Consider the following 17,131-nt stretch of genomic DNA (forward strand, 5'->3'; position numbering starts at 1 on the left):
TCTTAAATAGCTAATAATCAATGTGTATACCATAATAACTTTTAATTGCACGTGAACCAGCTTTGTGGTTGTTATTTGTAGCCGGGTCTCTAAGGATGCCAGTCTGATGATTTGTGTCGCATTACATACTGTGATACGACACGTGGTGTAGATCTGCTATTTGCACTATTTTTGATCATTGTTCATTCTGATTTCTTATTCTAATTATTATTATTCTGTTCAAATTGATCATCTTTTAAATGATTACACTGATGAGATTAGCTGTTGCACCCCTAGTGGTGTGATGGGCCAGGGATGAACGTCAAAACGTCTCCTGGATGATAACAGACATATGAAGGCGGGATTGTGTCATATGATCTTGAAATATGAAGTCTTATATTTTTACATCTTCAAATGTACATCTAGAAACATCGGAGCTGTTTAAATGACAATCTCAAAAACCTTTAAGATTGAGCTCAGGATGGAGCGCTCTTCAGAACACTTAAATGTCAACTTGAAAATCGAACAGCCTTCAAACGAATGCTGCTGGTCCCTCTTGGATAGTGTGATTAATCTCTGTCAGATTAGCTCAACAAAGATAGATAAAATGTTTCAGATTACAAGTTTGCTTTGGAATAAAAAAGGCACAGGCTCTTGACGAAATCTTCTGGTGAAAGAAAAGTAATTTTCAGCAAGTCATTGCAGTTCAGTAGCATATCTCCGCTCGGTGGGCAGGGGCCAGACACTGAAATCTATAACCTTCATTCTCAATCTTCCATCAAAGCCAGCCATAGACTCCTGTCATAGACACTGGCAGGATTCAACCTCGTTCATCAGCGTCAGTCAAATCCCTGTCCTTCTCTGGTGTAGGAGGTGAATGGATGGTTCTGGGGCGAGAACCTATAAGGCTTCCCTCTTTCTCCCCAAAGGATAGCATGGGCTCTGAGCCCGTTCTGGTTGGCAAACTGCCACCGAGAACAGCAGCCAAGTTCTCAATGCTATCGCTCCCCTGTCGTCATTCAAAGAGAGAGACGGGTATGTTCTGTTGAAGCTGTGGATTTCTGCTCTTCCCTTCATGCTCTCTCTCTCTCCAGCCTCCTGAAGTTTTCTCCTCCTCGTTTTTTTCCCTCTTGTTCTAGTTCTCTCTCTCCCTCACACCCCCCGCTGATTTAATTTGCTGATTTAATTTGAATTAAATAAAAAATAAAGCATAAATACATTCAAACGTTCTATACTTTGACAAAACACAGGGTGGAACTGATATAATGCTTGCTCTGAACAGATGCATGTACTCACACAGAATACAAGACCCGTCGCCCCGATTCACGCTCGCCCCGGGTCAAATCCGGCGGCCTCGAAACAGTCAGACCCAAAAATCCAGTGACTTCGCCACGTTCGGCACCGCGACTCGCTCGCCTGAGCTCGCTCGGCGGTGCCTCTCATGGCTCAAGTGTGCTTCAGGCGGCGCGCCTCAGTCGTTGTAACAGTTTTTTGCCTAACTACTTCCTAACTTAATGTTAGAGGCTGTAGCCTATTCTCACCAAGCGGGGTGAGCATTCCACTCCGGCGGGCGAGTGTTCCGGCACCGGTGGGGCGAGTGGTCTGCCGTTGGGGGAGAAAGTTTCGCTCCAGCGGGGCCAGTGGTCCGCCAATGGGGGGGGGGCGAGCGGTCCGCTAAAAAAATGGGGCCCAGCGTGTTTTGGGAAGAGGGTTCCGGTTACCCTCACTCATACTGTACATACAAATCGAGCGCCATCCCGATGGTAATTGGATCTTTTGATCAAGCATTAAAAGACTTATTTTTTTATTGTCTTTGCAACAGCTAAAACTGCCAAAATCTCCAACTGTTGTTTTCTGTCTAGGTAGCTCTCCACCAAACAGACTACTACAGATTACTACAGACTGGCAGTCCAACACCATCTCATTAGCAAATAGAACTCTCTCTCATGCCAATAAAGCTCCTTTGAATTGGCAGTTGAATGAAGTCGGGACATCAGTTGGTTGGAAGGTGTGAACAAAAAGTTGCTGAATGCTGTGACAGCACATGCCTTAACATTGAATCACCGAAAGAAAAGGCTGATAAGACCCAACGGGCCAAATGTATGAGAGGTTTTGTGCTTTGGAGCCCAATCTATGGGCTGTTAACGTGAAGATCGGCTGTAAAATAAGACCTTTGATCATAAATTCTGCATCTAAATGCAGTTGGTTTTTTTTTGTGGGGGGGCGGGGTGTGGGCTTCGACAGAAAGCTGAATTTCAAAGCACTGAATGCCAACGATCTTTACCCCACTAATAACGGTGTAATCTTCTGCCCAAAATGTTAAAAAAACACGATTGATGTAGGCACATTTGAAGTGCCGTGGCTACCACCTACTAAATTACTTAGAACATAATCGATTCAGTGCAACAAATTGACTTCAACATGTGGAAAAAATGCTGAAATAATTTTGCCAGCCTTCTACTACTTTGCTTTTGGCAAACTTCTTGAGCTAGCATGTGTTTGACTTCTGACAAGGGGTTGCAACCTTCCAGGACTCCTGAAAAGAACATGTACTTGTTTCTATGATTCTGCACTGGAGTATAAAGAGGAGTGATAAGCCGGATTTATATGCAGCACGTTGTGGGATTGTAGATTGCCTATTATCAGCACGCGACAGCATCGTACTTTTTAATTAAGCAATAGAGGGAACCAAACAATGTGATTGAGTCAAAAGTAGAATACAGTGGCATTGTGCTCAGTTGCCGTTTAAAGACAACACACAAATCAATAATGATTCCTATCAACTAAACTTTAAAACTCTTGTACCTTTCCTCAGTTCATATTGCAGGCACACACACACACACACACACACACACACACACACACACACACACACACACACACACACACACACACACACACACACACACACACACACACACACACACACACACACACACACACACACACACACACACACACACACACACACACACACACACACACACACACACACACACACACACACACACACACAACACAATACCTTCTTGGCTTGCTGGATGCAGGACATGTACTGCTTGGCCAGGCCGGAGCACAGTAGGGACTGCTGTGGGTTGTCTTGGTAGCACTGGAGCACACGGCCCTGCAGCTCAGTGCACACAGTCTGAGTGCAGCGGGGCCTGAATGGAGGCACAAAGGTAGAGGGGAGATCATCAGTCTGACATTCACACTGTCAAAGGAAAGGGTTCCACTGCTCACACTGAAAAATCATCACTGTTAAATAAACCCTCTATACCGGTGGTTCTCAAACTTTCTTTTGGCTCAGGGCACCACTGCAAATTAACTTTTTCATCCACGGCACCCCTGAATAACATTGTCACTTTATAGCACCTTACATTTATCATATTACGGTACACAAATATGTAAATCTTTCCCCCTAAGATACTGTAAGTTCCCATTAGGACAGATTGAAAATTACTTTGTACTTGACATTTAAAGGTAGGGTAAGTGATTTTCTTTGGTTAAAATAAGTGTTAAATAGCTCTATATTCTGATAGTACTCATTGCTATAGAGTGTTTGTTCAGTATTAGGAGTCTCCTTGTCTCTCCAGCTCTTTATTAAACAGAAAATGCATTTTCGTTTCAGTTTCAGTTTCATTTCCAATTTTATCCAATCAGGATAGAGAACTCAATCAGGATATAGATTAAACAAGTGAAATTGGAAGTGATGACACTAAGAAATGAGCAGACAAAATTGGAACTGGAACACTATAAAAATGAAGCTTAAAAATTGGTACTTTCTCCTGATTGGCTGAGATTTTGACACCTACCGGAAAATGTATTTTCTCTTTATTAAAGAGTGACGTGTTGAAAGCATGTAGATCAGACATTTTTCTGGTGTAGATTAAAAAAGAACGCACCAAGTACAGTGCAACTCTGGTCCGTTTGATTAAGTTAGAGGGTCTAGCCGATCTACAAGCTCGCGACTCGTTGTGAGCTTGTAGATCGATTGATTTTCTTCTAATGTTCCCCCCACAACAGGGATGCTAGGGTTCAAGGGGTTATCTCGGAGAGTGTGAAAATGGACCGACCAGGATGTTGTTGTTATGTACCCTGCTCACAGAACTTATTCTTTGTGGTCTTCCCAGGTTATTTTAGTGTCACTTTTCTCTACAGATCCTCTTATTTATATTAACTAGTGCATTCAGAACACGTGCCCCTGCGGAGCGGGACAGTTCTGGAGAACCGCTCATCCGCTCGACTTCACAATCGACACTGCACTTCCTTGGGTCCTCGGCAACACACCTGCCAAGTGGGAAGTCGACCGGATGAATGATTATCGAGATATGAGAGGGAGAGAGAGACAGACAGACAGACATTCCGGGAATTTATAGTTAGATTATTTTGTTTCACTTTGTCAGAAATGAACAGAGCATCCAGCAAATACAATTTCAATCCTTTTTTGGGCTGCAGTTTAGCTAGCGAGTTGCATAATCCCATCATCGATGTTTAAAGAGGGAAAACTCTGATTCCTGGTGTTATGTTAATGAAAACAGATTTGCAAGGAGAATCTGATTTGAACTGGCAGTAAGAAATCAAGCTACTGAGGGTTTTTAAGGTACATAAACACTTAATATTTGGGCTTAGCTAAAAGGTAACAACAACAAATGGAATAGCTGGCTTGTGTCACATAATATGGAGAAGAATAGGAAAATACACTGTGGGATAGTTTGTGGTTTGTTTTGTTTATAGAGTATTTGGAAAGGTAACGATATTTTCAAAGGCTTTAAGTTGCGCCCCATGGAGAGAGATGAATTATGCATCTACAAAGCAGCTTAGGAGTCAATGTCAAACTAACTCTTTTCTTTTTTATCTTTTGCACACCATACAATACATGAGCGCACATAAACACACACACACGCAAGCGCACATGCATGCACGCAGACACACACACACACACACACACACACACACACAGACACGCAGGTAGGGAATGTTAATCCTACAAGAGCATAATCCTTGAGTGCTCTGTTGCTTGGGGTAATTTACCTTTGTTGTGACAGAAGTCACAATTGGGAGGATAGGAAGGAACACACGCGCGCACGTGGAAAAACTCAAACACATACACAGAGACACTAAATCTCACATGGATCTTTTTGTGGGGTCTTTTTAATGCATACAAAAATGCAACACACACCCGTCCTTCGCAATCCATCCACAATAACCTCTGATAGGAACGCAAATGCACAAAGATACTCATTAAGAAGTAACTACAGCTATGATTGAATAAATGAATAATGAATGAATATAATTATGAAAATCCTTGTCATTTTTCAGGCTGCACACAATGTTGTACTTCTCTTTACTGCACAGACACAACCTCTGTTGAGACAATGTTTGGAATACAACAATACACATATTGTGTAGCTAAAGTGTGAGGAAAGAGAGGGATAGAGAGAGAGAGATATAGATCAATTTGACAAGGAGAGACATTGCTTCATTTGATGGGATGGGGCATTCCTGTCTATTCCAGCAAAGTGACTGCTTGACATTTTCACACACACACACACACACACACACACACACACACACACACACACACACACGCACACGCACACGCACACGCACACGGCTGCCCTCCTGCAACCCCTCACAGCAATTATAGAAGCATGCATCCTTCACATATGAATGAGCTCAGTAGTCCCTGACTGCAATGACAAATATACACTGTGTGTGGGTGTGAAATGGAGGCAGAAAGAGAGAGAGAGATGAGAGTGAGAAAGAGAGAGAGAGAGGGGGGGGGGGTGAAGAAGTGTATGTGTGCTTGCGTGTAATGTTTCTTTAAATATGCTCCATGTAAAATGAAAGGGTCGTTATCAATTAATGTCCACAGGAGAAGTGTATGTGCTGTTTAACGGGGATATAGACAATCTACAGTACATAATGTGAATCTGTGGGTATGTGAACAATAGGATCAAGCAAATCACTGGTGGACAGAATATTCATGGTGACGGAATTAACAATTGATTGCAATCAGAGAGACAGACAGACAGACAGACAGACAGACAGACAGACAGACAAAGAGAAAGTAAGAGTACAAATAACCCAAATGTCAAACAGAAACTCATGGCAAACATTAATCACAATACGCATAACGCCAGTACCCCTTTGCTGATGTGACATGCATTCAGTACTGAGGACACAGATTTGATGACCGGGTCATCGGTCAGTAGGAGACTCAGTATGAGACTCAATTGAGTCTCCGTAGGTCATCAAATTATTGGCTTAGGAATGTGACAAAAACAGAAAAAAACACGTTTTTGGGTGAACTACTCCTTTAATTTTATTGTCACATCACGTGGTTTACAGGGTGAACACAGGGTGAATGTTAGTGCTCTCTCTCCATAATGATGTCTGGTTCACCCCCACTCAGCCTGACTCTGGACTAGTTGATAAGGTGCTACTGTATGAAGCAGTGTTGCGATGTCCACTTATTATAAGCAACTTTGGGCTTGTTTTTCTGTAAAGTTGCTTGTAAATATTGGTAGTTGCGGGTTGCGGTTTTTGGGGCTTGTTTCTAAAGTGCAGTTGCTTATTTTTTGGGCTCGTTTCCAGATGTTGTGGTTCTCAATCTTTTTCAAATCAAGAACCCCCAAATTAATATGTATTTGTCCACGGACCCCCATCTAAAAAGGTTTTGTGCCAGAGACCTCCGTGCCAGATTTGTGTTGTTAAAATCTTTAAAAAAAATATTCAAAATATTTCACTTTTTTTGAAGATTCTTTTGAAAATAGCAGATCTACAAGCCACAACGCATTGCGATGCGTTTCATGCGCATATAATGTATAAAGTGCTCATATGGCCTATAGTCGCATCTTTTGGGCTTGTTTTACTAGACCTGGTTGCTTATTTCTCTCTCTAAATCTGGCAACACTGGTATGAGGGCCTGTGATTCAGCACTTCCTACTGATGGAGTGGACAAAAGGGGACCTTCTGTAAGAGTGATGTGAATATGCAGGCAGTAAAAAGGCTGTTCTTCTGTGGTGGTGATGATGATTATAATGATGATGGTGATTACATCCAAATCTAATTTCCTGAATAAGGTCCCCATGAAAAATGTACCCTTCAGAAAGGATTGGAAGGAGATAATGTATCCACATAGTACAGAGGTGTTGTGTTGAAATGTCAAAATGCTACTGTATAGTGGCAGCTGCCACCAGTTTCATTCACTTGATTGCAATTATATCAGCGCTTGATGCAAGACTTTACGCCTCAAGAGTTGGAGGCCATTCTTAATCACTCCCTCCGAGTAAAAGATAACTGCAACAATAGCCCCAAGGTACTAATCCCAGATCCTGTTAGAAAAAAAGCATCCTTTTCTCTATTTAACAAGAGAAACATTAATAATGGAATCTGAAGCAGAAAATTGCCTCTGCTAATCTGCGTTCACTGTCTTGTTTGACAGAAATTAAAGGTGAGCTCTGATTAGAAAAAAAACATTAGCTACCCTAGCTAGTTTGATAGCTAACTTTTGGAGGGAGAAAGGCCCAAACAATGTTTCAGTTGTCCCCGTCGGTGACGGTTTGCATAAATAAGAACAGTGTCGAAGGAAGGAGATTACGGCTGCAATGATTAAAGCTTCTATCATGATTGATATTATTTTTCTGCTTGGCAGAGAGTGTTTGGATTTTATGTCACTGCAAAGTCTGATATTGGCAGGGGTGCACATAACTTTTTAGGTCTAGTACTCAGAAGAGCACATGGAGATGTGACTTGGTGCGCACAAAATAAATGGTCCCGTGCCTTTTTGTCAACGGGGGGGGGGGGGGGGGGATTCAGCACGGTGCCCACCCTTATTTTTAACTCTATGTGCCCACCGGACAGTTTTGTCAACGGGGGGGGGGGGGGGGCTGCTGCACGAGTGAAAAGGACGCTCTGCCGATTTTCGCCGTTTCTTTTTCTCTCACGCCGTTTGGTGAAGCCCCCAAGGTTGGTGCCCTGTGCTGCGCTGTTTTTATCCGTCAGATTGGGACGTTCACGGTCAGTTTTGCACCATTACGGTGCGTTCATCATCGGTGACGAGTGCCTCTAACAGCCGCTGCTGGCTGCGTGCACGCAGCGAGGCAATGCGAGCCGAGGCAATGCGAGACACTCACACAATCACGTGCAGCATGCGTCCTCTCCCTGTCTGTGAGTGTGGCTTCAGGAAGTAAATTCCTAGCCTCGATCTCCAGGCTTTTATTTTTTAGTTTTGCTAAAAAATAAAAGCTTGGAAATTCCTGTCCCAGCTGTTGGTACGCAAAAGCGCCTCGCGTCGTCTGATGTGCCGCGCATTATTTATTTTGGGTGCGCATGCGCACCTGCGCACCAGTTATGTGCACCCCTGGATATTGGAGAAACAAAACAATGCAGGAAAAGTGGCCATACCATTTTATTGTTCTCTGTGAATGAGCCAATGCATTTTTGCAGGTTTGTATGGTTTCCTGCGAAAGGTTATGGCACCCTTTTTTATAAGATTCATAGACTGCAACTGTGCCTGCATGCGTCCACACCAGGCACAAGACAGCTGAGCTGAATGGAATTGCCGTTTCCTTGGAATCAGCCGATTTCGGCTATAAATTAAATTTATTTTGCATGCTAAGTATATGAATGAACAGTATAGGATCTGCCGTCTTGGGGCACCTGGTGTGGAGGCAGATACCGCTGCAGTTTATTCGTAGGAAACTTGTGGAAAAGGGTGCCATGATTTCTCGGACGTTATCACAAACCCACTGTGAGAGAAGGTTGGTAGAGGTTATTAATGTCGGATGATAAGGATGTGGTGGTGGTAGCCGCATGCGCCTGGATCGTAATATTACTCTGAGTGGAGGGGAAGGGAGGAGAGGATCAAAGATGTCGTGGACAGGGTGAGATCAAAGGAAGTGACAAAGCATGTCTCTTGCGTAGTCCAAGACCTCATAAAGCTTCGACGATGCACCCATAACGGATAATATTCCCTCCCCCCTATTAAAGCTTGGTGAAATCTTACAGCACATGCAGGACCATAAAAACGAAATACTTTCCCCTGAAGGCCTTACGTTATTTAGACGTTATTTAGCAACGGTTCTGACTTCTGTGGCATTATAGCTATAATTAATGCCATTCATTTATTTTATGACACACTCAAAATAATGAGTTCGTCGGAAACAATGACATGACGACAACATCCCAAAACTCCAGAACAGAGTTCAATCTCAACTCCCCGGAAACGAATTATGAAGTCTCTGTCGGTCTCAAATGGGAGTCGGAATGAAAAAAACAAGTACATGCCGTGGACTGAAGGCAGACAGAGCTTCGCACGTATCTCCTATACGCTGTCATACGCTGACAGGTTGAGTGCCGGAGGAGAGATAGGAGTGCAGGAGAACAATTCACACTCTGTTAGCCTAGCTGATTGATCCCCACTGAACTCCCTCAGCGGGAATCTAGGGAGAGAGATGGGAGGGGATAAGGAGAGTGTTTCATTAAAACAGGTGACACGTGGGAACAAGATAAGCCGCGTGTGTGCATGCGTGTTTGCGTGTCGCGCTGATAACTTTTCAATCAGGAGAAGTTGCGGCGAGACGACTCACTCGAGCTGTGGGCGACGCGGGGTTGAGACGACGCTCTTCATGGAGCGGGTGGGTCGGTATCGCACTCCATCGCGAGTCTCTTTATCGTCAACAATTCCAATTCCAGTACATCGTGTATGTATACATTTAGCCAATGAAAGCAAAGCTTTAAAATGTGGGAGCGAGTTATATCTCATGGCGACTAAATACTTTTTTGAGCGCTCAAATAGTAAAACGTGGCAATAGTGTTTTTCTTCCTCTCACTACGGAGGGCTCCGTAGGTTCATTTTTCCATTTCCTGAAAAGTAATTGTTCAACTTTTGGACATACAAAGTTTTCCACCCAACAGCGACGATATGCTTGTGTGTGTGTGTGTGTCAGAGAGGGCAAGAGACCACAGTCCACAGTCTTAGCTCAGTTTCAGTTAGAGTTGCAGAGAGAGGCTTAATGACTCTCTATGTGACTGCAGTCCAGACAGGTGCTGTCTCTGATAATGACTAGCCTTCCACTACTTTTGGAGGAAAACGTGAGAATCTAGTGTACAGTAAGCTAGCAGCCCGCCTCACTAATTGGACATGTTACAAACATAGACATGGGAATCTGGACCCCCACACACAGAAACACATATAACAGACCCACAGAAAGGAGTGTTTGAACAACAAACTGTCAGCAGCAGTAGCTTCACAGCAACCATCCATCATCACGCAGTGCAAACCGGGAAGACATCTTAGACTTCAACCCATGTTAACGCCAAGCACAGACAATCAGATACACAGGAGGTTCACTTTGAGACGTTTTTTGTGGGTGTAAAGGTTATTTGCATTCACCAAATGGCACCAGATCATATTTTAGTTACCCATTTCTCCACTTGAAAATAATGAATTTGACTGTGACTTCAACATAACAAAACAAGATAGGGGAAAACATACAGCCAAGTGCACCAATACACCCTTAGGGGACAGTAAGCATATTTTATACTTGTATACTTTTATACTTTATACTTGTACCTTTGCCAACATAACAAAAGTGTCAATATTTCCACCTAAGATATGACTGTTTAAGTAATATAATGTTGGTGTTAATCAAATGCAGTCTTGTAGGGGACTGAGTGTCTGTCTCTCAGTGTCTCTCTCTCCATCGCTCTCTATATCTCTCTCTATATACAGTACGGTGTGTGTGTGTGTGTGTGTGTGTGTGTGTGTGTGTGTGTGTGTGTGTGTGTGTGTGTGTGTGTGTGTGTGTGTGTGTGTGTGTGTGTGTGTGTGTGTGTGTGTGTGTGTGTGTCAGCAGACACTGTGTGTGGAAAGAGAGGCAATGCAAGGCTACACAGATCTAGTAATCCTTAGAAACTTCACCAATAACAAAACTAAAAGAAGGAGACACGTACTGTAGCAGTTTGTGATTCGTAGCCTTTTCAATAAGGTGCCAATTATAAAAATCAAGACTGACATTTCGATGTCAGAACATCAGGCAGGAGTCAGGCAACAACAAAACTACTTCACATGATCAATGTTGGTGAATAATAAATGACATGCACAGATTATCAACTACAATCTCTCTGTCTACACATTTTATTATTTTTATAAATGCAATAAAAATTACATTGTTACTGTCACTTACACATTCTTTCGGATCTTTTCGTCCTCAGTTTCATGCCATAGCCAAAACTGCAAGTGCCATCGAAATCAGACTTTATTTCATAAACTTGCGCAGAACACTACTGTGCAACACTACTGTTGGTCCCTTTACTCTCATAGGTTGGCTGATCAGCAGGTTGACACGCTTTGGCTGCGTGCTCCAGCTACTTTATTAATGTAATATCAATTTGGACACATATGGGGGCCCCTGTCATTCAAATTACCAGATTCGTGTTCCCAGCCACCATTCTTTACCCCCGTTGCTCTATGCCCCACACACACACACACACACACACACACACACACACACACACACACACACACACACACACACACACACACACACACACACACACACACACACACACACACACACACACACACACACACACACACACACACACACGTAGGGCATCCACATGCCTCCTGTCTGAGAGTATTTGTTTTCCATCAGTCAGACCTCGCTCAAGACATATAAGATAGCAACCAATACAATATGTAACCATTACAAGCTAAAGTAAGGTCTTTTTGAATTAAAAGAAGGTAACAGAAAAAGGAAGGGCTGTTAGGTCAGACAGAGAAAGCGAGAACAGAGGACTTGGTGCAAAAGTGAGTCAGGAGCCTGGAAGAGTGGAAGCCAGATCAATGAAAAAGGAGACCAGAGGGAACCAGACATATAGACATATCTAATAAACAAGAAAGCTGAGCGCACAAAGGAAAAAAATGAGTCAGTATGTGCAGGAGAAAAAATAAGTGAAAGAGATAGTTAGAGTTGTGTAGAGCTGTGCTGTGCTGTGCTGTGCTGTGCTCCCTGGCTGCAGTCGTCAGTAAATAGAATAATTACTGGGTGGTCAGTGTAGTGTGAAATGACAGCGTGACCACGGCACAATGAAAACGTTGCCCACATACTGACAGAACATGATGAGCACATGGCTGCCTGAATACAAAGTGTGTCCATGTGTGTGAAAGAGATAGAGAGGAGAGTTGCAAGTTTGTGTGCGTATGTAGGCTACAGTATAAAGTGTGTTTGAGAGTGTGTCTGTCTGTCTGTCTCTGTGTGTGTGTATATATATATATATGTATATATATATTACACACACTCTCACACACACACACACACACACACACACACACACACACACACACACACACACACACACACACACACACACACACACACACACACACACACACACACACACACACACACACACACACACACACACACACACACACACAGTATATCTCGCACGCACATGCACGCATACACTACCTATGCAAGAAACTGGGGCTGAATAAAGTGCTGTTCCTTTGACTAATGCTGAGATGACCTTCCTAGCGTTTTAATGCAGGCATGCAAAATAATGCAGGAACCAAGGTAAGCGGGACATAAATTTGGGCCTATTCAGCTCAATGGACCACCAGAGGCATGGAGATTGTGGTCATTACCTATGCATCATCTAATCTGAAACCAGTAAACACCCTGAATAAAGACCCCCTGTGGCCAATTCACATAATACTGGCGTGGTGTGCATTTGTATTATGCCGTAGGCTTGGGAGGACCACATATAAAAAAATAAGTAAACAAATTATAAATGCACAAGTGCAACACAAGAAAATGATACACGTTTGACACTATTCTTTAACAAATACCTTGATATATCGTGACGATAATATCGTATTGTGTTTTTTTTTTTTTTTTTTTTTACATTTTTCAAAAATAAAGATAATAGCCGATCTACAAGCATTTTTTTCTTGTCATATAAAATAGTGATTAAAACAAGGAAAAGATAACACTTATCACAAAATTCCAGATGATAATTATCTGTTCTCATATCACGAAATCAACATAATATCGATATATATTGCCCAGCCCTAATGCAGATGACTATTATTGACATGATATTGTAGAGGGCCCTTTGAGTATTCAGTCACTCACACCCATGCACTGCTTCTATCACATCAATAAAGCTCAACTGATATGTAATCCTGCCTTCATTATGTAATGGTGCTGTAAGGCCTTAGAATAATAAAACACAGGTATCATCTCTCCATGGATAGAACAAAAACAAGTCAACGACTAACATCATCAACTGCGGCTAGAATTTGACTAATCTCTCAAGAACAGATTCTGCTCTGCGTTGGAATCTGTCGGGGAGGTTCGTCATAACGTGTACGCACTGACCTACAAGTGGGCGTGCCTTCAGATCAGGAAGCAGGCCGCGCTTTACCCAATCAAATGTAGTGGGCGGGATTCACGTGTCCGTCGATCCTTCCCCACTGGAAACCAACCGAAACTAATTTAACAATAGCGTCCGCGGAGCAGACAAAACCACGGAAAGATATTCACATTTTAACTTGCTCTTTCATCATAGAAACAAAGTGGGCTTATAACCAAAACGATCCATGTTCTCTGGGAGAAGTGGTGTTAGTGTTCCGTGTAGAAATATTGTTAGTGGGAATGAAAACATAGTCGCACCACCGGAAGTGAAAGGCTGAAGGCAGACCAAAACCCCGGTTTCCTTGCGCACGGGTGCTCCATTTTGCTCCCCCCAGAGCTAACTGAGATAGTAACAAACAGCAGAGGTCGCTGTTTTTCCTTTTCAGTTGGCTCTGGGTTCCCAGATTGGAATGATGGAGCGGAAAAGAACTGGTTGGAATAACGTGTTCCTTCCACGCTACGTCCAACCGGGGGAACTCCCCCCTGTCAGGTGATAAGAAGCGGCTTGCTAGCTCCTCATGCATTGAAGGAGGCATGAGCTCAGTTCTGGGCTCTCCCTAGGCTGGTAGAGGGAGAGTAGCGCCCAGGATTACATAGACAATTGGCACTGGGTGAAAAAATGGGTTACAAAATCGGGGATATATATAAAAAAAAAAAAAAGAGGTTCCGTGATATGTCAATTAATTAAACACTCACTTATTGAGTCGATATTGAGTTGTTTACTCTGGGGAAAGCAGCAGCATTGTTTCATTTCCATGTTCGCCGCTCTGATCAGACATGCCCAATTCTTTCTACCTGGTGTCCCTATTTTGGGCATGTCATTAGTCGTGCCAAAAACTGGAACATCACATGATAGGTGAACAAGATTTAAAGAATGTTCTAAAACAGCTGATCTACAAGCTCACAGAGCTTTTTAACCTGTGCTATTTTTATAGCTATAGTTAGAAAGCAAAGTGGGGTCAGTTCGGGGGAGTTGAGACTGAACACAGAGTTCTGGAGTTTTGGGATGTTATCGTATTGTCATTGTTCTGACGAACTCATTATTTTGAGTGTGTCATAAAAGAAATGAATGGCATTAATGATCATAATTATAGCTATAATGCCACAGAAGGGTGGTCCCTGTTGTTCTGTCCAGAACAGGTTTCACACGTAATTAATTGATATAAAATCACTCAGAATCTAATCAGCGGCTTGTTGATGTCACTGTTCAGATTATGATGCAGAAGCCATGGATCTCCAATGACATACTATACATAATAAACCAAAAAGTATAAGAATGTTTCTGACAACATTTTTCTTATCTACTCACCAATCAACCACATCAACTCTCCTCCTGGCCTCATCAGTCCTCAAACAGTTCTCTCTCCTCTCACCAAAAATGTAAAAACCTACAGAAATACTGTATAGGCTCTCTGGGGTGCCTCAAGCAGTATTATCAAGCCCTGAAGTCCCTTAAGAAGCGTCATGTAATCCCCATAGGAGATTCAGATGTCATAGCAGGAACAGCAGTAATAATAAAAGACAGGACATGAGTTTGGCTACAGCTAAGAGCAAATGTCAAGTCAATTTAAGATAGCAAATTCACATACCTTTCACCATATAACACAAAATACAAACACAACAGGTCTTACACCAGCATTACTGCATTACACTTACTGTATCATGGTAGTAACATATGTGAACAAGTAAAGTATGCTTTGGAAAATGGTATGAAATACTGTAAAGTATACATGATTTGAACCCTGCAAAATGTACCCTTCAATTTATTGTTTATGCCATAATGGCATAAACAGGTTTTATAGCAATTGTTGAAATTAGGCCTTAAATGTCAAATGTTAAACAAGCATGTTCAAATCATGTATACTTTACCTTACTTCAAACCCTTTTCCAAAGCATACAGGCTTCCTATGTGCCCACTCTTCTGGTTACACAGTAGTTTAACTAGTCATATTTGCATACTAACCTAAGTAACAACAACCAGAGTTGGGTTTTAAAAACAAAATAAGCATGCTTATTTCACATGGCCTACCATGTTAGCCTCTGGGGTCGCTTGGCGAACAAGGAATTGTGTCAGTGCTCCCTGGCTTCTAAGCTGCTTCTCACTTTTCTTGTGGATTTCACCTGATGCATGATGTTTACATCATGGATTCTACTGTAAATTCGGCGGCAGTCTGTGCCGTTTCTTTGTGTACATAATCTTCTGTCACACTTTCTAGCCACCCTGTCAGTTCTATTATATTCTTCTGACGTCTCTTCTTTTTCCTTTAGACATGACACTTCTGTTCTGAGTGGGTAGTACTGTCAGTCGCGTTAATCCATGCTTGTTTGTTGTGTTTTGAATGGAGGGAGGCTGTGGGGGGCAGCAGAGCCTATCGCTATGAGGCACAGGCCTATCGTATCTTAGCAACACTGAAAACGCTTCTCTCATTGGTCATGTCATGAGTAAATGAGCCAATGAGCTGAGTGCAATGAGCTGAGAGCATTTTCAGACACCAGACTCTCACATATGGAGCTCACACAGTCACACAGTAACGAGAGGGGGACAGGACGGGGAGCAGCCGAGCAGGACGGCGAAATGACCATACATTTCTCAAATAAACCGCCCTGTCATTTATAGTTATTTACTTTACTGTTGTGTTCCTTTTATTTTGTAGAAATGTTCCTAGTGTTTCCTGTCTGCCCTAGTTACTGTTAACCGTCTTGTCCATAGAGTCATAATTAGGGGTGGGACGATATGGGTACCTCACGATACGATATGTATCACGATATTAGGCCCACGGTAACAATATATATCACGATATCTGAAAATGCCGATATATTGCGATATCACGATATATTGCATGAAATTTCACCAACGATATATCACGATATCTGAAAATATCGATATATTGCGATATCACGATATATTGCATGAAAATTCACCAACGATATATCACGATAGTCCTTGTATTCAATTCATAAACACATAAGATAGCACCAAACAGTTCAAAATCATCATTACACAAATACAGAGTAGGAAAAACAACGTTTTTATATATATCGATATTTTCCGGGAGGATATCGATTATTTATCGCGGGAGAAAGTATCGCGATATATCGATATATCGATATATCGTCCCACCCCTAGTCATAATATATCTAGAGGACGGACTGCCCCGCCCTCAGCTATTAATTTCAATGAAAGTTGTTGGGTTAAAAGCGTTTGAAGCACCCGGAAGAACGCTCTACTTCCGCATTTTTCTTGATTTGAGCACAAAATTTTGGTGCCCAAATGCGGAAGACTTGAGCACCGAGCAGGCGCACTAGGGTTTCAAGCGGTAGAAGCATGCGCAGTGGCGTTTCAAATGCGTAAGTATTGCAATCCCAGATTTGACCACCAGGCGACGGCTGCTTCACTGTGCTACCGTGGTTCTGGGGGCTTGGTCTTGCTGTGTGCCGTTAGTCCCTTAGCCAATCGTGTCTAAATTGTATGTTGAGTTGACCTGTGTCCTGTTAATCCATGTCTATTTAAGCCCTGTGTTTGAGGGTGTTTTTTGCTTTATTGCAACCTCCTGTCATCCTGTGATACCATGTTCTTAGTCTGTGTATGCATCTGGAGTCATGGTTCTAGTGTTCGGCAGGTTTTAACTGTTTTTTGTTGATAAAAATCCATCCATACAGTACATCCATCCATACATCCATATGTTGACGAATCTTATGGGGTCCCTGGCACAACATCTTTT

General features: G+C 42.6%; 1 protein-coding gene across 1 annotated transcript in view; it reads right to left on the reverse strand.

Moving 5' to 3' along the window:
* Positions 1-17,131, reverse strand: part of chchd6b (coiled-coil-helix-coiled-coil-helix domain containing 6b) — a 97,220-nt gene that overhangs the window by 16,601 nt on the left and 63,488 nt on the right. Inside the window, exon 7 of the mRNA XM_080424891.1 lies at positions 3,005-3,140. Coding sequence (XP_080281017.1) covers positions 3,005-3,140 — 136 coding nt within the window. The remainder of the gene's footprint in view (positions 1-3,004; positions 3,141-17,131) is intronic.

This window comes from Gymnoscopelus braueri (assembly GCF_963280865.1).
Source record: "Gymnoscopelus braueri genome assembly, chromosome: 3".
NCBI classification, from domain to species: Eukaryota; Metazoa; Chordata; class Actinopteri; order Myctophiformes; family Myctophidae; genus Gymnoscopelus; species Gymnoscopelus braueri.